The sequence below is a fragment of the Myxine glutinosa genome, chromosome 14 (assembly GCF_964187855.1).
Source record: "Myxine glutinosa chromosome 14, kmMyxGlut1.1, whole genome shotgun sequence".
NCBI classification, from domain to species: Eukaryota; Metazoa; Chordata; class Myxini; order Myxiniformes; family Myxinidae; genus Myxine; species Myxine glutinosa.
The window spans coordinates 22,589,000-22,610,151 of NC_136274.1; the positions used below are offsets into that span (position 1 = coordinate 22,589,000).

Consider the following 21,152-nt stretch of genomic DNA (forward strand, 5'->3'; position numbering starts at 1 on the left):
CCACTGAAATAATGCGACAAGGGTAACTAGAACGGCACTCAGTAGAGAGCATACCTCCCTCCGCCAGGTGAACAGTTTACATTTTGTATCCCAGGGTAGACCAGAAAATCACAATTCAGAATCACATTTAATCAAAATCATCCGTTTACAACTTTTTGAGATATCCTGCTGTATCTATCTATAATTCCAGTAATCTCTGTGTGTATGTTTGTATGTTTGTATGTTTGTATGTATGTATGTATGTATGTTTGTCTGTGACCGCTGTTTCTCGACAACTACCAGTCCGATATACTTGAAACTTGCCAGGTATATTGCTGGGGACCCGAGGATGTGCCTTTTCAAGGTTTCATATTAATCGGACAAGTAGTTACCGAGCTATGGCGATTTCTTTACCAAACTCCGCAAGCCGTTCGGTTTGGACCAAACCATTTCATGTAAATAGAGGGGGGGGATTGTCACCGTACTCGCAAGCCGTTCGCTTTGGACCAAACCATTTCATGTAAATAGAGGGGGGGGATTGTCACCGTACTCGCAAGCCGTTCGCTTTGGACCAAACCATTTCATGTAAATAGAGGGGGGGGGGGGGATTGTCACCGTACTCGCAAGCCGTTCGCTTTGGACCAAACCATTTCATGTAAATAGAGGGGGGGGATATAATTTTAGATATAGATATAGTACGGGCATGCCCTAGTATATTCAAATGGGGCGGTGTGTACCCCGGTTTAGAATAGCTGCACCGTATCCCTGCATGTCGTAAGAGGCGACGAAAAGGGTTGGCATCAGGAACGGCATCCGGCCATAAAAACATTGCCTCAAAAAGGGAACCATGACAATTATAACGACATATGGGCAGGGTTCAGCCCGAAGTACCCCGTGGGCGTCCTCCTCCCCTCTCGTCAAAACTCAAGGATGGGGAACCCGATCAAAGCAAGGGTGGAAATCACTCCATTTATGACAACGAAACTTCTGATGCCCCAGTGGAGATCGGTTTCTGAGGTTTGGGACATGGAATGTAGGGACAATGACAGGGAGATCAGGAGAAGTGGTGGAAGTATTGGTCAGAAGAAGAGTGGACATATGTTGTGTGCAGGAGACGAGATGGAAGGGAAGTGGTGTGAAAATAGTGTAGGGTAGGCAGGGACAGAAATACAAGTTTGTGTGGCAAAGGTGCCGGGAAGGCCTGCATGGTGTTGGTGTCCTGTTTTCTGAGGAGTTTGTAGACAGTGTGGTGAGTGTGACAAGAGTGAGTGAAAGGTTGATGATGGTGAAAATGATGATTGGAAAGCTCTTGGTGAACATCATCTCGGGATATGCTCCGCAGGTCGGTCGGATCGATGAAGAGAAGGACAGGTTCTGGTGTGCTATAGAGAAGCTGATGGAAAACGTGAAAGATGAGGAAGTTTTTGTGGTAGGAGGAGACCTAAATGGACATGTAGGAAGGAGTATGGACGGTTTCGAGTGAGTTCATGGGAGTTACGGATATGGTGTGAGAAATGGTGAAGGTGAAAGGATTTTGGAGTTTGCTGATGGAGCTGGTTTGTTGATTTGTAATACTCAGTTCCAGAAAGAGGAGAATAAGCTTGTTACATACACGTCAGGTGGGTCCACGACAACCGTTGACTACCTGATGGTGCGTAGGTGAGATAGGGGGCACCTCCGGGACACAAAGGTGATCCCGGGGGAGGAAGCTCCTTCACAGCACCACTTGGTTGTCTGCGACATAAGGGTGAAAGGTGCGAGGAGAGCTCGGCGGGTGAAGTACCAACCGAGAATGAAGGTGTGGAGGTTGAAAGAGGTGACAGTTAGGGAGGCATTAAAAGAGAGGCTGAGTATGGTAGAGGATGATGAGGTTGACCTTGAAAGTGGTTGGATGTCAATGAAAGATAGTCTGTTGGGAGCCGTTGGTGAGGTATGTGGATGGACAAAAGGACCACCGAGGCACTCGGAAACATGGTGGTAGGATGATGAAGTTGGAAAGCGGATTGACGAGAAGAGGAAGAAGTTCAAATAGTGGCAGAAGGCGAAGGGTACGGGGGCAGAACAGGCAGAGCAAGAAAGTTATAATGCAGCCAAGAAGGCTGCAAAGAAAGAGGAAGCAAAGGCACAGGAGGCATGTAGGAAAATGTTCGGAGAACGCTTGGATTCAGAAGAGGGTCAGAGAGCGTATTCAGGATTGCAAAGCAGATAGCGAAAGAGAGGTGTGATGTGATGGGGGTGAGTTGCTTGAAGGATGAAGTGGGACAAATCGTTGTGGACCCAGATGTAATTAAAGCAAGATGGAAGAGAAATATGGAAATGCTGTTGAATGCAGAGAATGAATGGGATGGCAACTTAGAGAGTAACCCAGTTTTAGGACCAGCAGAGAAGATAACTGAGAAAGAAGTTGAGGAAGCGATAAAAGCAATGAAGAGTAGAAAAGCGCGAGGGCCGACAGGAGTTGTGGGAGATATGTTGAAGGCAGCGGGAAGTTGGGGTGTGAACAGAATGACAGAGATCTGCAATCTAGTGGTGAAAGAAGGCCGCATTCCAGTGGATTGGGAACTGAGTACCCTCTTCCCTCTATACAAGAGGAAAGGTGACCCTCTGGACTGTGGCTCGTATCGAGTGATAAAGTTATTGGAGCATGGAATGAAGGTATTGGAAAGGGTGTTGGAGAGGAGGATAAGGAAGAAAGTGAAGATCGACAAAATGCAGTTTGGATTTATGCCTGGAAGAGGAACGACAGACGCACTTTTAATTGTAAGGCAGTTGCAGGAGAAGTACATGGAGAAGAGGAAGAAGTTGTTTCTTGAGTTTGTTGATCTGGAGAAAGCATTTGATAGGGTTGCACGTGAAGTAGTGACATGGGCATTGAGGAAGTTAGGAGTGGAGGAATGGTTGATCAGAGTAGTGATGGCAATGTACAAAAGAGCGCGCACAGCTGTAAGGACGAAGGACGGTAACAGTGGTGAGTTTGAGGTGAAGGTGGGAGTGCATCAGGGTCAGTACTAAGTCTACTACTATTTGTAGCTGTGATGGATGTGCTGGCTCGGAACGTAAAGGACGGTTTACCGTGGGAGTTGTTGTATGCAAATGATCTGGTGTTGATTGCGGAGAGTATGGATGGACTGAAGGAGAAGATGAACAAGTGGAAGGAATGTATGGAGGCAAAAGGTCTGAAGGTGAATATCAGAAAGACGAAGGTGATGGCAAGTGGTAAAGCATGTGTTGAGGTGGAAAGAACTAGGAAGTGGCCATGTGCTGTATGCAGGAAGGGTGTCAGAGTGAACTCCATTCAATGTACAATGTGCGCTGAGTGGGTTCATCAAAAATGTCGTGGTCTGAGGCGGTCATTAACCAGTGAGGCAGCTACATTCAAGTGTAAGGTGTGCACAGGGAGCTGCAGATGGAGGAAATGTTGAGTTGGATCTTGGAGACGGCATGAAGCTGGAAGCTGTGAAAACATTTTGCTACCTCGGAGACATGCTGAATGGAGAAGGTGGATCAGACTCGGCAAAGGTTGCTCGAGTGAGATGTGCATGGAAGAAGTTTCGGGAACTGAGTGGCGTGCTGACGAGGAGGGGAGTGTCGTTGAAGCTGAAGGGAAAGGTGAATGCTGCATGTGTGAGAAGTGTTATGATTTATGGGAGCGAGACAGGGGTAATGAACGTAGAGCAGCAACGAAGGCTGGAAAGGGTGGAAATGCGAATGGTCCAGTGGATGTGCGGAGTATCGTTGAGAGAGAGGAAGACAAATGATGAATTGCAAAAGATGATGGGAATGGAGCCTGTAATGGATGCTGTGAAGAGAAACCGTTTGAGATGGTTTGGTCATGTGTTGAGGAAGGATGAAAGTGACTGGTTGAGAAGAGTGATGGAAATGAATGTAGAAGGAAGTGGAGGACGGGGAAGACCGAGAAAGACTTGGCTAAAGGTGGTGGAAGAAGAAATGCGGGCAAGGGGTTAACAAGGGGAGATGTAGAAAATAGGGCAAAATGGAGAAGATTGTCACGGGGCCCGCAAGGCTAACCCCCGCTCTAGCAGGGAAAATGGCCTTAAAATGCCTTGTTGTATGGTGGGGAATTAATTATTTTTTTAGATGGTGGGGAATATTTCTAAATGGGGAATATTTTTTAGATGGTGGGTTGTTGTACAGATGTTGTACTATGAGTATTTTTCATCGCAACTTTGCACATGGTCTGAAGCCAATGTTTACTTGCAGCAAAGATTGAAAACATTCGCGCCCTCTAGTGGGGAATGATATATTGCAAGATATATTTAAGGCAGCCATTGGGTTTGGATGTGGACTGGCAGGTTGGCCTCGACCTGGAGGTATGCACCTTAAACTCTAAGCTTTCTAGCCTTGGTTTGAATCCCGGCCCAGCCAACAGGCAGGGGTGATTCATCAATGTGTGTGCCGTCCCTCAGATGATTGGTTGAAGACTTTAAAGAAGGTTGAAAGTGCTGAAAGTCTGATTTCCATTACATTTTACATTTATTGAAGACTATGAAACACTTGTGGAGAAAATTAATTAAATTTATGTGAATGGTTGTTTAGTCGAGTGTTTGGTTCTTCACTCCGGACGTGGGTTCCAATACCATTCTTCCCCGTGAATTAAACATCCCGAGAAGAAATCAATCAGTAATAAACCGACTTGGTTATCTGTTACTTTAATAGACAGCAACTGCAGCGAGCACGGAATACAGTTTGCAGGTATAATATACCGTATTGTCAAAAATTGCATTTGTAATGTGATTAAAAGTTAAACTTCATCAATATATCACCAACTTAAACTTACTTGTGCAACAAAGCATGGCATTCATCAGTGCTAAAAGGGCTTCTCTTGAAATGAAATTAGAAGGAAGCTTGAGGATTATGAAAGGTGTTAGAAAGTAAAAAAAAAAAAAATTTTTTAATGCTGGCGTGTAAATGGGGAAAGTTTTTAGAAGCACGACAACTACATAGATATGGCCACGATTTACATGATGATGTCATAAAGCGGATACATTGCCTCTGCTGAACCGACAAGGACGGCGGGCAGTTTTTGGCTCAGCGGATCTCTGGGTATTTCAAAGAACAGTGGATTAGAAAAATATAGAGTTTGGTTCAAGCAAACTGTTGCGTTTTACAAGTATCCTTACAATACACAGAATCGAGGATTATATCATGATAACACAATCGATTGTTGGTTCTAGCAAGTGCTCTCTGGTGTTGAAATACCGGTCCTTTGAATACTCAAAAACACACACAAAGTTACCCAAATCTAAGGAGAGTGTCTGTTGCTGGTTCTTAAGAACTCGGAGATATTTTCGAAGGAAGGTCTCTTCTGTGGCTCTTCCCAGCAGGCAAGCATCATCGCATGCCTACGGGAAACATTTCAAGCTTTTATGATGTGATCATGACGGAGTGGAAGATGATTAGATCATCGCAAAGTTGTCGCAAAAATACAAGGATATCCAGGATAAGAGACTGTCTGTAGGATTATTCTTATTTTAGAAAGAAAAACATGCACAGAATTATTACAGAAGTCAAGAATAACAGACAGAGGCCAAATGGTCCCTTCCCTTACATGATTTGTGGGCACAAAGCTGGAGGAGCCATACGGTATCCATTTCGTATCTCCTTGTAGAACCCTGTGTCCACTGGCCGGTCTGGATACGGGGTTTCACCTGAACAAATGAGAACCACGGCAAATTGGGCGTAGAAGTATTGGGGAGGTCGGATAATGAAACTTTCACCTCCACAGCCTCACAAAAACATGGCGCGGCTGGGAAGCTGTCAAACCACAGAAATGACGTTTGCTTCCTCAAGGAAGTGTGCCTCACCCAGTGAGAATATCTCCCAGAGAAGCACTCCATAAGACCACACATCACTCTGTGGAGTGTATACTCCATCAAAGATGCTCTCTGGAGCCATCCATTTCACAGGGAGCCGCACCTAGTGGATAACGCACACATGTATACCCAGAATTGCTGTTCAACGAGCTCGTTGGGTAATTAAGCGACATTAATTTCTTATGAGATTGAGAGAACTAAATTCTGGTGCCAAAACAGAACAAAGTGTTGGAAGGAAAGACCTAAACAGGTGTGGAAGCCGTCAGGTGGGACCTTACCGAGCCGGTAACCACATAGTTGGTGTCTTTTTCAACATCCCGGGCGAGTCCGAAGTCTCCAATTTTGAGTGCCTTACGGCTGGCCACCAGGACGTTCCGTGCAGCAAGATCTCGATGAATACACTGAATAAGACATCTTATGTAAAGTCACGGGAAGAGGATGTTTGAGTTGATCACATCGGCTTTTGCTCATGCTTGGGTCACGTGAACAAGGATTTAGTTGTTTAATTCGGGAAGCATTGGCTGCAGCTGTTAGGCAAAGAGGAAAGCTTTATGTCGCTAAGGCCTAGTGAGTTGATTGTCAGCATGCACTGCAAAGTGCAGAGTATTGCATCATGTTCATCACATAGGCCCAAAGATTAATGGGGAAGATGTATAAATAACACGTTCACTCCATGAGAAAATTAGGAGAGCTTGAGATTGGTGGATTCAAATACTTTAGGGAGTGGTATAATGGCAGACATCATGGAAGATAAATACATAATAACTGTTTTATAATGTATTCATGGATTCAAAGTGACAACAAACTAAACACCATACAAACACACAACAGGCATTTTAAGGCCATTTTCCCTGCTAGAGCGGGGGTTAGCCTTGCGGTCCCCATGACAATCGTCTCCATTTTGCCCTATTTTCTGCATCTCCCCTTGACCGCATTTCTTCTTCCACCATCTTTAGCCAAGTCTTTCTCGGTCTTCCCCGTCCTCTACTTCCTTCTTCATTCATTTCCATCACTCTTCTCAACCAGTCACTTTCATCCTTCCTCAACACATGACCAAACCATCTCAACCTGTTTCTCTTCACAGCATCCATCACAGGCTCTATTCCCAGCATCTTTTGCAATTCATCATTTGTCTTCCTCTCTCTCAACGATACTCCGCACATCCACCGAACCATTCGCATTTCCACCCTTTGCAGCCTTCGTTGCTGCTCTATGTTCATTACCCATGTCTCGCTCCCATAAATCATAACACTTCTCACACATGCAGCATACTGTTCCGGATTCCGGATTTATGTGAATTACTATTCAGGTCATTGCTTATTAATGTTTATTCTATTAAAGGTTGTTGTGGTTAAATGGTTAGAGGCGCTCCTGATAACAGGAGGCCGGAAACGGGATGGTGAACCGGAAGAAGAAAAAGACACGAGGTCCGGGGAGAAAGCGGCCATCTTCTGCTCATCGCCCAGCTCCGACACGAGCGGCGTCGATATTGATCAGCGTTGGGAATGCTGAGTGTAAAAGCCCGTCTGGCGAAAGGAGTTACCTGCGCGGGGTAATTACCGGTTACGCGTCAAGTTGCCGTGGGTTCCTGCACGGAACCAAGCGTCCGGCACCGTTCACCTCATCGTCTACAAGGACGCGTACGGCAGGCGCCTGGGGCCTCGCGCGCTTTGCGAGCCCCGGAGCTGCGATCACGAGCACCGACCTCGGTGGGCTGCCGAGGAGGTGTCCGCTGCAGCGGCCATTCCCGGTACGGGACGTGCACGGTTGAAGCACGTCAGGAAGGGTCCGTTCCACCGCCTGCGTGCGGAGATCGAACTACAGGGGCCCCGAGACATTGTGAGAGACATTGACCATGGAGGGAGCCGTGAGTGGGGCTCAAGGGGAGGAATATATAAGATGGCCATCTTAGAGCTATTGTTGATGAGTCTACATCTTAGTAATATTGTTGATTGAGGGTTGATTGTTGTTGATTGATTGGGAATATATTATCCATTAATCCGGATCCTTGGTGTGGGGGTTTCTTATTGACTTGAATTGTTGTGTCTTTCATATTGATTGCGTTACGAAAGCGTATAAATCATCTATCTTTCTGGCGGGGTTCCTCCCACGGTCCGGGGGTCACCAAGACCAGGTAGTTACCGGGAGGACCACGTAACAATACACCTTTCCCTTCAGCTTCAACGACACTCCCCTCATCATCAGCACGCCACTCAGTTCCCGAAACATCTTCCATGCACATCTCACTCGAGCAACCGTTGCCGAGTCTGATCCACCTTCTCCATTCAGCATGTCTACGAGGTAACAAAATGTTTTCACACCTTCCAGCTTCATGCCGTCTCCAAGATCCAACTCAACATTTCCTCCATTTGCAGCTCCCTCTATGCACACCAACAACATTTAAATTATTTAAAATAACCTAGTAATAACATTGGAAAGGGTGGAAATGCGAATGGTTCGATGGATGTGCGGAGTATCGTTGAGAGAGAGGAAGACAAATGATGAATTGCGAAAGATGATGGGAATAGAGCCTGTGATTGATGCTGTGAAGAGGAACAGGCTGAGATGGTTTGGTCATGTGTTGAGGAAGGATGAAAGTGACTGGTTGAGAAGAGTGATGGAAATTGATGTAGAAGGAAGTACAGGACGGGGAAGACCGAGAAAGACTTGGCTAAAGATGGTGGAAGAAGAAATACGGGCAAGGGGGTTAACAAGGAGAGATGCAGAAAATAGGGCAAAATGGAGAAGATTGTCATGGGGACCGCAAGGCTAACCCCCACTCTAGCAGGGAAAATGGCCTTAAAATGCATGTTGTTGTTGTTGTTGTAGTAATAACATTGGTAGCTTTGGCAAGCATAGTCTGTATTTAGAAGTAGCAGGGTTTCTCCGTCTGTCCGCCACTGTCTGTCACGCTGTTTTCGCTGGAACGTCATTGGGGCGTTATGTCTAACACTAGGCTAGGCCTCTAGGGATGTCATCCCAGAATCCAGCACTCAACCCTTCCAGTCACTTTTCTGACAGCAGTTGAACATCATAACCCACTATCTGACGTCCATAGGCGACGTGCTCAATGCCAGATTCTAGGCATCCGGATGACGGATTTAGCAAGATGGCATTACGCCAAGCGTTAGGCGAGGGCTTTACGGTGGTGTATTATCCATGTCTCAATGAAAATTGCATTTTGCAACTTGAAAAAAAACCCGACATAACGTCTGATCCCTGGGAACATAAAACTAATCCACAATATTGTTTTTTGGCTAATAAGTGTCCGTATTGCTAAATTTAATGTTGGGTTGTTGGCAGTAAACAAAATGTTTCTGGAATACAAAAAAAATATTGAAAATATCAACTGTCAAACTGTATTACTGTACTGTAACCTATACAAGTTATGTTGTTCAACTACGGTCAGCGAAGTGGCGGGTTCAATGCGAGTATTGTTAAAAAAAAAAATGGGTGAAAGGAAGTTACATTTTTTGCTGCCAAGAAAGCCATTCCATCAGCCACTTGCTGACCAAAGTTCCAGAGGTCGTCCATTTTGAGTGGCCCTTCAACTTCATAATCCTCCTCGACACAGCCTGGAAAGGTATAAAGAATGGTACAGTACCGAGGCAAAAACAACCTCCGCAAAGATGCTGAATATTTTGGTTTGAATCGGAAAGCTGATGATGTTAATATCTGCTAAGCAAAAACAGTACCTGCCAGCAACTGCTTCTTCAACTCTGTTCCACACACATACATGTCTGTATTCACAAAGATGGTGTTCCCTCTGTGGGCAGAAGTAGTCAACAAAGAAAAATGAACCTCACGACATGCATCATGATCCATTGCATTGCGGAAAGGAAGGTAAGTTTTATCCTAGTTTCTACACACCTTAACCTAATCTAGCAAATATACTTTAAATGTTGTTTGATGTTGATGTACCATACTCTGTTACTACGCGTCAATGCTGCAGAAGCAGTTTCTTGGCAAGGGTTATACTGGGTGGTTTGCCATTGCCTTCCCAGCATTGTTTGTCCATGAAATATCCTTTTAAATGCTGAACGTCAAGCGACAAAGCAGCACGTACAATTAAAAAATGTCTTTGGTATGACTCCGCTAATATATACGAGCATATAAGACCCGTGGCTTCGCTGACGGGAATACCAATGTTTGTGTAATTGCAAAAAAAACAGATTTTGTTAATGGGGAAAAATTCATTTGTATTGGGGAAATGTATTTGTATTTTGTTAATAGGGAAAAATAATGTAAATGAGTATGATTTGGATTCGTGGAGATTTGGAATTAACATGGTGGATAAAACATCTTTGTAGGGAGAGGGATACGTGGTTATGTTTACTCCTGAGAGTGGTTTCATTGAAATCCGATCTCAAGTTAACAAAGAAGGATTCCTGGGAGATCCTGCTCTCCGTGCAGGGATAACCAACGTCATGTGTTGGCATTTTAAGTTTTGACACGCGTGTCCATGTACCCATAAAAAAAGGAAAAAAAAAAAAATTGATATCTAACGTTCCCGGGAGTTACCCGAATCCACCGTAGTTGAGTTTATTGAAATATGTTAATCTGTTCTCAAGTTATAACACGACAAACAAACAGACATGGCTCCTTTTATAATATAGACATATAATAATATATATATATATATATATATATATATATATATATATAAAATAATATATATAATAATAACATATGTATAATAACATATATAATAACATATATATATATAATAACATATATAATAACATATAATAATATATATAATAATATATATCTATAATAACATATATATAATAACATATATATATATATAATAACATATATAATAATATATATATTTAATAACATATATATATAATTATATTATATTTATATATATATATATATATATATATATATATATATATATATATATATATACTACCTGTCAGTATATATATAATATATATATATATATACTAACAGAGTATGGACCCTGGTGTTGGGCTAGCGGCTAGGGTGCCGGCTTAGGATTCCAACGGATCCTGGGTTCGAATCCCGGTCGATCGCTGAATTAACGCCAGGGGGGTTGACTCAGCCTGTCATCCTTCCGAGGTCGGCTAATTGAGTACCAGTTCACTGGTAATTCCCTGTTTGTCGTTAAAGGCGGCAAAAAGGGTTGGCGTCAGGAAGGGCATCCGGCCGTAAAACATTGCTTCAAAAAGGGGACCGAAAAACAACAACAACCGCGGTTCCCGAAAAAGGCCAACCCCCGCTTTGCGGGGAAAAATGGCCTCTAAAGGTGTTATATATATTTATATATATATATACTAGCGTCGTTACTGAGGAACGGGCTTATTTTAGCTGAGAATAATGACTGTACCTGAGTTGCTGTGTTGTCATGATTTACAACAATCATAATACAAACAATTATTTTGCACAAATGTATTTGTTGTGTTTGTGATATTACATTTTTATAGGCAATTTAGGTTGAAGATTTAGGTTGAATGTTTTTTTTTCAAGAAAGAACCCCTCAGCACATACCTAGGGGAGGGGTAGGTGCAGACTGGAAGTTTGGGACGATTTCACCTCACCACAAAGTAATTTAAAACACCTCACAGCCATAAAACACGTAATAAAAACACCTCACAGCCATAAAACACGAAATAAAAACACCTCACAGCCATAAAACACGTAATAAAAACACCTCACAGCCATAAAACACGTAATAAAAACACCTCACAGCCATGAAACACGAAATAAAAACACCTCACAGCCATAAAACACGTAATAAAAACACCTCACAGCCATGAAACACGTAATAAAAACACCTCACAGCCATAAAACATGTAATAAAAACACCTCACAGCCATGAAACACGAAATAAAAACACCTCACAGCCATAAAACACGTAATAAAAACACCTCACAGCCATAAAACACGTAATAAAAACACCTCACAGCCATGAAACACGTAATAAAAACACCTCACAGCCATAAAACACGAAATAAAAACACCTCACAGCCATAAAACACGAAATAAAAACACCTCACAGCCATAAAACACGTAATAAAAACACCTCACAGCCATAAAACACGTAATAAAAACACCTCACAGCCATAAAACGCGTAATAAAAACACCTCACAGCCATAAAACACGTAATAAAAACACCTCACAGCCATAAAACACGTAATAAAAACACCTCACAGCCATAAAACACGTAATAAAAACACCTCACAGCCATAAAACACGTAATAAAAACACCTCACAGCCATAAAACACATAATAAAAACACCTCACAGCCATAAAACACGTAATAAAAACACCTCACAGCCATAAAACACGTAATAAAAACACCTCACAGCCATAAAACACGTAATAAAAACACCTCACAGCCATAAAACACGTAATAAAAACACCTCACAGCCATAAAACACGTAATAAAAACACCTCACAGCCATAAAACACGAAATTAAAAACACCTCACAGCCATAAAACATGTAATAAAAACACCTCACAGCCATAAAACACGTAATAAAAACACCTCACAGCCATAAAACACGTAATAAAAACACCTCACAGCCATAAAACACGAAATAAAAAACACCTCACCACCACATCATTTAAAAACACCTCACCACCACGTCATTTAAAAACACCTCACCACCACGTCATTTAAAAACACCTCACCACCACATAATTCAAAATACCTCACCACAACGTTATTAAAAACACTCCACAACCACGGAAACAAAAGTTTGAGGGAGTCGTTAAGTGACAACACAGACACTGCGCAGATGTGTAGATATATAGATAAATGACTGCACCCGAGTTGCCGTTTTGTCATGGTTTAAACCAATCATAATTCAAACAATTATTTTGCACAAATGTATTTGTAATATACGTCATATCACATTTTATAAACAATTGAAGTTGAAAACTTAAGTTGAAAAAAAAAAATTCCCCAAAAAAAAAAGCAAAATTGGAAAAATGTTTCTTTTAAAATACCCTTAGGACATACCGACGGGAGAGATATGTGCATACCAGAAGTTTGGTACGATTTCACAAAAGTTTGAGAAAGTAGTTCAGTGACACAACACAATACAACACAGGACAGACGCTGCACAGATATATAGATATATATATATATAATAACATTTACAGATGGCATATATTTACATATATAATATTTACATGTATGTATTTACGTATATAATAATATATATGCAGATTCGCCATTGACTGGAATTTATTGGTTCCATGGTTTCCCATTCGTCGGTTGTTTTTTTTTACCTAAGTCTTTCACGAACCTGCTGTCCATGTCTGACGTGTGACTGAAGGTACTACAGGAATGTGGAATTTATTGGTTTCATGCTTTAGTATTCGCCGTGTCTGCGTTGTCTGTTTGCTTATGGCCTCCCACCCGTGTGTTGCACGGGTACCTCACAAGTATATATATAGCAACGAGTTCGCAACAAGTGTCACCTACAATGTGAACAGATTGTCTTTGCCCTGCTCAATACCAGTCAGGAGGTTTGCAGTCAGGAATATTAAAATTAACCAAAAAAGCACCTAGATGGCCTAGATGTATGTACACTTGCCTCTAAGCTGCCTGGCCTGGCTTTGAATCCTGACCCACTATAAACTGGCATGTCATGCAGGCATCTCACAGGTAGGGTCATTCATCAATGTGTGTGCCATCCCTCGGATGGACGTTACACTGGGCATCCCGTCTGCCGCCATTAATTGGTGGGTGTTAAAGATCCCACGGTGTCCTTCGCAAAAAGTAGTCGAGGTATCGCCGCCTACCGTGAAGGTTGATGGAGGCTCTGTTCAGGTTTGGGGATGTATTTCTGCTTCTGACATTGGTGATTTGGTGATAATTGTCGGGACAATGAATACTAACAAGTACAAGCAGATCCTAATCCACCATATAATCCCATTACGGAAGGAGAATATTTGGCAACAACTTTGTTTTCTAGCACGAGGATGACCCCAAACACACTGCAGATGCCAAAACAAATTTACAAAGAAAAAAAAACAGTCAGGAACTCTACAACAATTAGAATGGCACCCCTTGAAGGCCTCACCTTGAAATCATAGAAGCTGTCTCATTATTTGGACAGGGGGAAACAATGAAAAAAAACAAAATCAAATGACTAATAATTGGAAACAATGCAGAATGCATAAAAAATTGAGATTTTTAAAAGATTAATTTTGTATGTGTAAACACCTCTTGTTTGTGGGCAGGGCTAGGTGAGGCCTCCACCATGACAGAGGCACACGTGTCACATGTGTGTTACCAGGCCGTCACGATCTGTGTCGCCAGTATGTGTCAGCCACGGCATGCGCTGTTAGGCTGTGAAGAAAAGATTATGGATTTATTTTGATTGGTGCCGCCCCGTGGGTGGGACGGCCCAGTGGAGAATTCCGACCAGGAGGAAGAAGAGAACTGAGACCAGGAGGAAGAGGTCTCGTGTGGAAGTCGGACGAGCAAGTGGTTCACGGAGGAGCTTGTGATGCAGGACATTCGCGTGATTTTGCTCTAAACAAGTTTTGGGTTTGACCCAAGTTGGTATCACCCTGCCTTTGGAGATTAGAAGGAGCCACCTCACTTGGAGGAGGAAGACGAAGGGCCTGGAGAGAAGACAGAGGGGAGACCATGAGGCCTCATTGGAAAAGGATAAAGGGGGCCACGAGGCCTGGTTGAATAGCTGATCATCGCTGGCCTTCCTCGTGGCTGATTCATTTCATCGTGCCGTTTGGCTTTCTGCATCTTGGGTGATACTCATCACTGGCACTGCTCGTGGCAGTTTTACTTCGTCTTTGGACCAACTTCGTCACTGGCTCTCGTCTCACACCTGATTTCCAACGTGGGCTGCATTGAGTCCTGCATCCGCCCTGCGCATCGTAGACAACGGGAAGTCCCATCTGCATTTTAATCGTGTTGTCCAAGTGTGATCTGTGGTGCCGAGAGTGCGTTCGGTTTTGAGCTTTATTTCTCATCCATGTATACAGGTTTCCATGTTCCCATTTACCGCTTGGTGTCTATTGATTTGCTTGGTTTGTACAGTTTATAATAGCGTCTTGTTTACCCTTCTTCCCGTAGTTTTCTTTACAAACAAATCTTTAAAAGGTAAGAAAACGTGTTTGAGACATCTGCTTTGCGTGTGCGTGTGCCGTCAATTTCGCCCAATTTTAATTGATCCTTGAGGAAAGGTAAAGTTTAAAAATTATTGAATGCAGCGCAATAAAAGACCGGTTGGACCACCTTTGGGGACGAAAGGTCCCGACGCTGAGGATACTCTGTTAACGGAGCCTCAGGTGTGACAATACAATACAATTAATTATTCATTCTTTAATAAAACGTGATCATTATAACACTTTTTATTTATCAAAATATGATAATATTGTTACGGTCCGCGGTTAAGGATGTTATGTTTGCCGAGCGGAGGCCCCGCGACCTAACAGTTTCCCTGATTCACCCGATTCACCCAGACGTTGGCCGTATCGCGCCACAGCTATTCAATCAGGGAAAAGACAAAGACGACGGATGTGAAGAAAAGGAATAAGAAGACGAAACAAAGGTTGAAAATACTACTAAATTTATTTACTATGTACAGGCTCAAAATAACCAAGGAGCAGGAAAGATAAGAAAATAATATACAGAAGCTTTTTAGAGACACAGTGCAAATTCGCTAGCTTATCTAAACAGACTTAATTAATACCCAGGACAGAACAAACAAAGACGACTCACACGGGGAATGATGATAGGAATGGCGGAGGTGGATGGCTGGCGGGATAGGGAGGTCCAACTGGTCCTGCAGCACGATCGGCTCGTTGGGCAGCCGCCGTTCCTTCGCGGCCCTGCTCAAAACCGCCGTCCAGGCCCCAAGCGGCTGTTGAGTGTTGTTGCTGCTGTGGACGCTGCTGCTACTGCTGCTGTGGACGCTGCTGCTGCTGCTGCTGTGGACGCTGCTGCTGGCTAGCAAGGTGACGAATAGCAGGCTTTGTGCTTCCCTGGATGATCTCCTTTGAACACGAATCACTGCTGGATGATCTCCCTTCTCTCTCTCGGACCTCACAACCCAGCTCTTTTCTTTGCACCTCACCACGCAGCTCAGCCTTGGACCTCACAACTCAGCTCTCTCTTGGAGCTCTCTGCAGCTCTCTCTTCAGCTCTCTTTGACCTCACAACCCAGCTCTCTCTTGGACCTCTCTCAACTCCACTTTCCTCTGACGACTCAGCTCTTGTCATAGCTCATCTCCCATCTCCTTGGGGAACGTCCCGCGGCGAGTTATATAGGCCCCGCCCCTCAACCTTCGCGAACCTCCTTGATGTTTCTCTCCACACCCTCTCCAAGTCCAACCCCTTGTTCGTGGTTGGTTGAGTGGGGCTGACTCACTCCTCCACTCTATGACGAGGTGGGGACCCGCCTTTCTTCCCCAACCCTGCCTCGTGGTCAATGGCGGCAATTGTTGGTTGGCAATGCGAATGGCAATTGTTGAAAGGGGAAATGGAGGTTTTTGGGAATGGGAATGAAGGGAATCTATCTTTTCCACTTGGTGCAATGGAGTGTCATGTTAATGGACGACAAAGCCTTAATCTAAAACACATAATAAAGATATAAGCTACTGAACAAGGGTTTTATCGTGTCCTTCAATGTGTGCTTTATGGAATTAACTACCGGGACGCCCTTTTAACCTTTACACAACACTGGAGGCAGGAGGGGCCAGACTCAAACAATAATAATAATACACACAATAAAAAAAACACAATCCTCATTTCCGCAACAATATAAATGTTTATTTTCAAGATAGCTGAAGACTTTGCACTGTACTGTATACACACGCATGTACATATCCTGATTCAAATAAGTAAATGTAATCATTCTCACCCATTTCCCTCTCTGCCAACGTTCTTGTAGATGGCATCAGAAACACTGGCCAGGTGTTGTCTGTGTTTTTGCAGATAATGATGTAGATCTCCATAGCGACAATACTCGGTTACAATGAGGATGGGATCTGGGAGGTGCAGGCGGAGGAGTGGGTGAGATAAACCAACTTTTAAGTCACTTTAAGGCAGAGCTGGCACTTAATTTGAAGATAAATAGAAAGCCAATTGTTTCATTTACTTTTGTGGCCGCAGTGATTATATTTTGCTTTTCCCATGTTTTCGACAAATTGCAAATTACAATCCAACCTAGATGTGGTTTGCACAACTTTGCCATTTAAAAAATCAAAGAAAGACATTGTACTGTTACACACAATGTTTTACTCGACTTTGAATGGTTTAGGCCGACTTTAATTCCGGTCGCATTTAAAAACTGTCAGACTGGTCCACAGCCCATAAACGAGTGCACCAAGCCCATCGGATGTGACTTTTAGGCCAGGGACCTGTCTACCAGAATTTGCAATTTGCAATTCTGGTGGACGTCAAAGTTCCAACAGGGCACTTCATGAAGTTATTATGTGTCAGTACCTTGGATGGATTCGAAAATCCTGCCCCGACTGCTACAACTGAGGAAATAGACCAGACCAGAAGGGAACTAGAGGAAGAAGAGGAAGAACAATTGTTTTTCCCAAACTTCTTTCCCTTCCTCTGCAACTCCCGACCCTCAATTTTCATCACTAACCTCCCCATTTACACCCTTGTTCTTTTTCACAATGTATGTCCTCTCCCTGTTTGTATGTATATGTAACAAGTAGATAGCATTGCTTAAACTAGAGAGTTCAGAACACCTTAATCCACACAGTGTTCAGATATATAATTCAATTTAAATAAAACATTGATGACATCCTAAAAGCAGTAAGTTTCCTGTTTGGAATTATTTTTAGGTCAACTCATCTCGATCTTGAAGAGATGAACTTATAAAACGGGTCGTGATGTCCAGATGTCCATGTCGTGATGTCCGGTCATCCGTTAACTTTTTGCTATTTTTCGTATTCCTCCCTTATCACCTGACTGATTGTTCTGAAACTTCACACATGAATACAAAACAGTAGCTCGCACAATCGCTCAAACTTCCATTTTTCGATTTCGGATCAGGGCTCTCGGGGAGGGGTGGGGGGTGAGGAGGGCTACCCCATGAAACTTTGGATCCCTACTCGTCTCGTCCCTTATTTACCAACTGATTGCTCTGAAACCCGATATGCCCTTTTACTCGATGGTCCGCAGGATTGCTCGGTATTAGATTTTTCGATTCCAGATCAAGGGAGTTCCCCCAGAGGGGTCCCCCCAATTAGCAGAGGTCTAAACTACAACCTCAAGAGATGACCGTCAGTCCACTCAGGCTATTTATCTTTTTTTTTCCTGCCAGAGGGGCAGACAGAATCTCACTCTCACTTGGAAGAGTGAGAGTCTCACTCGTCAAATCAAAATCTCATTGATCTTAGATTAATGTTCAAAATATAACATTCAATTTAACTCAAACTGACGTTTTTGGATGGCCAGACAGACAGACAGAAGTGAACCGATTGCTTAACTCCACTTTCCGCTTTGCATGCGTGGGGGTCATTCGCTGATGAATGTACCATAATGCAGTGTTGTAATGATAACATTGAAGGCCGTTGCTATAGGCTCGTATCTGAACCATGAGGACTTGCTGAAGGATTTGATGCGGTCATTTTGTAATTTGGACAAGGTAAGAGAAACTCTCAGCACAGGTTGTCAGGTAATGTGTAGCTTTAGTGTGGTTGTTTAAATTCGGTATTATTCACACAAGTTTTGATATACCAACCAATGTTCTTTTTCCAACAGGTATGCAAGTTTGAAGAGGACTTTAACAGCATTTGGGAAATTGTAAAATGAGGATTAAAAAAACAAACAAAGAACCATTTACTGAAAGAGGAGAATAAAAAAGAAAACATTAATAAACGAAACCAACGCAAGCGCTGCTGCCCAGTGAGGCAACACCGAGCTCTGAGGTTTCGACCACCGAGTGGCCTTCGACTGGGACAAACCGCATGGTGGTGGAAACGTCAGACCTGAGGCTCGGGTGCTTCCAATTTTGAATAGGGATCTTCCCAAAGGTATGCAGTTTTGTTTAGCGAAAGGAAGAAGAGGAGGGTAGAGCTAAACAGAGTAAGGTTGAAAAAGAATGGCTGTAGAGGAAGCGAGGTTGGTGTTGGAGCTACGAACCCCGTTCGGTGCAGGCACCAAGCAAATTGACAATGTTCAGGTGGCTTCCCAAGTGACTCAGAATTTTTAGCTCAGAGAGTAGAGCATTCTTTTCCTCGGATTTTGCAGAAGCTGCAGAAACACACACACACACAAACAAACAAACACACACGTCATATCTCTTCACATTAACTTCAATTATGTAGACAAGTATGACTAGTATTACCCTCGATATAATGGAGACTTACCATGAAAAACTAGAGTAGGGGTTCCCAACCTTTTTTGTGTTATGGCCGCTTTGACCCCCAGAGCACATCCCCAGCACCCCACTCCCTTTCGCGAGGGTTGAGTGGCGGAGCGCGTGTAAGCAGGCTAGGGGGATCTGGGGGCATGCCCCCCAGAAAAATTTTGATTTCTAGATGTTCTGTGGTGCATTCCGAGAGGTGGTTTTTCCTTTAATTGGCTATTTTGTTTGTAGGAGAATGGGAAATTTATTACACAGGAAATGAGGAATTCCAAGTAGCCAACATGAACATTTAGTTCCATAGTTTTTTTCTGTTCCTTACTGGCTCCCAACTACATCATTTTTGAAAGAAGCAAACAAAGCAAAGTCGCTTGAATGATGCATATTTGATATGAGATTTTAATATTATCAGTAGCAACACTATGGACAGCATAAAATAGAACTGTCACACAAGAAAACAGTATGAAAAGGTTTCAAGTCAAGAATATGTGAAAACTAAAAACCTGTTGCGTCTGTATTTAACGTAGTGTGTTATAATCTCACAAAAAGAAACTCAATTCGACAACAACTCAGGTAATCAAAACTAGGGACGGCATGCGCCGTAAAAGTGAATTAAAAACTCAGTGGGATGGCTGAAATTGCATTTTAGCTACCGATTGGGGTATCCGTGGTTGAGTCACAGTCAGGGCACAGCAAAGGTCATCTTCCACGTGGAGCGGATTACGCTGTTTCGATTTGATATTCAACAGCGGGGAAAACCCCGCTTCGCAGAGATAGGTAGACGAGAATGGCAGAAGCACCCGAATAGCTATCTGGCTGATATTAGGGTAGCGACCCATTCCCACCCAAAACTCCGTCAAGCTCTTCTCTTCGAATGTGTCTTTGGCAAATGAATCGTTTCGGAGATCCAGGAATTCATCTTGCATTGCCTCCGGCATGCTCTCCACGCAAAGGTTGAAGGAAAAAGGATTCCTCACAATTTTTGCCTCATTGTCGTCTAAAATCAGGAAAATACTTATGAAATTCTAGCTCCAGTGACTGCAGATGTTCAAGAATGTCATTTTTCAGTACGGGATCAAGCTCTTTTCCCATGCTGTCTTGCAATTCAGACATTCTTTCAAACATAGCAATGTTTCCTGTGTTCACTTTCCTGCACCAGTTTTGGAGCTTGGCAACAAATACTCTGAGACTAGCCGAAACCCGTGGAACATCCACGGAAGGGAGGATGTGGTGTATGGATAGAGTGTACCATTATGGATGGCATAGGGGATTTGCTTGTCCGAGTAAGAGTTAGGAAGAAAGATCAATTTTCACTTGTGCAAAAATGCTACTCACAATTACATCGCCTGTGCGTCGGCCTGTGATTGAGCCAGAGAGTTGGCCTGTGAGTCAACTTCCTTTCTAATGTCTGCAAGAGTTGAAATACTGATTGTGAATGTGTAAAATTATATGAAAGAAGAACATGCATATCAATAGACGATGCCATCGAAAAGGAGAGCAGCTGTCCATAGAAAAGGCTGTCTGACTTATCAATTTGACATTATTGCACAGGAAATGACAAACAAAGAAACAGTTCATTTCCATCGGGTAATATTACGATGAGAGATCAGCCGATACCTTTATTATGTCCATCAGCATCCATGGCACTTAGAAAAAAAAACGTGGCATCAGCCAGCCGCAGCCAACTATCACGTACCGTCTCGAAGTCAATGCCATCCTTTTATCTCTTCGTATACAACTCACTGATCGCAACGTCACTCCATTTAACTTTATTAAAATGACGATAAAGATGTGAAACCCGTGGAACATCCACGGAAGGGATATCGTTCGTCTGTTTTCAGCTCGTTATCTTTAAGCTTCCTTACGTCTCGCCACCTGCTACACCTCTCTGAGTTACGAGGATTTATGCAACGCACCCCGAGTATCGCAACGTCACTCCATTTAACTTTAGTAAAATGATGATAAAGACGTTTCCTTATATATCCTAATTTCAAATGT

General features: G+C 43.2%; 1 protein-coding gene across 2 annotated transcripts in view; it reads right to left on the minus strand.

The window, feature by feature from the left end:
• Nucleotides 1-4,633: 4,633 nt before the first annotated feature.
• Nucleotides 4,634-21,152, minus strand: part of LOC137439481 (mast/stem cell growth factor receptor Kit) — a 61,892-nt gene continuing 45,373 nt past the window's right edge. For both annotated transcript variants that reach the window (XM_068135257.2, XM_068135256.2), the window contains exons 12-19: nucleotides 18,932-19,042; nucleotides 16,689-16,815; nucleotides 9,509-9,579; nucleotides 9,282-9,388; nucleotides 6,092-6,214; nucleotides 5,805-5,916; nucleotides 5,549-5,648; nucleotides 4,634-5,342 (exon numbers count right to left, since the gene is read on the minus strand). In XM_068135257.2, the coding sequence (XP_067991358.2) occupies nucleotides 5,243-5,342; nucleotides 5,549-5,648; nucleotides 5,805-5,916; nucleotides 6,092-6,214; nucleotides 9,282-9,388; nucleotides 9,509-9,579; nucleotides 16,689-16,815; nucleotides 18,932-19,042 (851 nt within the window). In that variant the 3' untranslated portion in view covers nucleotides 4,634-5,242. The remainder of the gene's footprint in view (nucleotides 5,343-5,548; nucleotides 5,649-5,804; nucleotides 5,917-6,091; nucleotides 6,215-9,281; nucleotides 9,389-9,508; nucleotides 9,580-16,688; nucleotides 16,816-18,931; nucleotides 19,043-21,152) is intronic.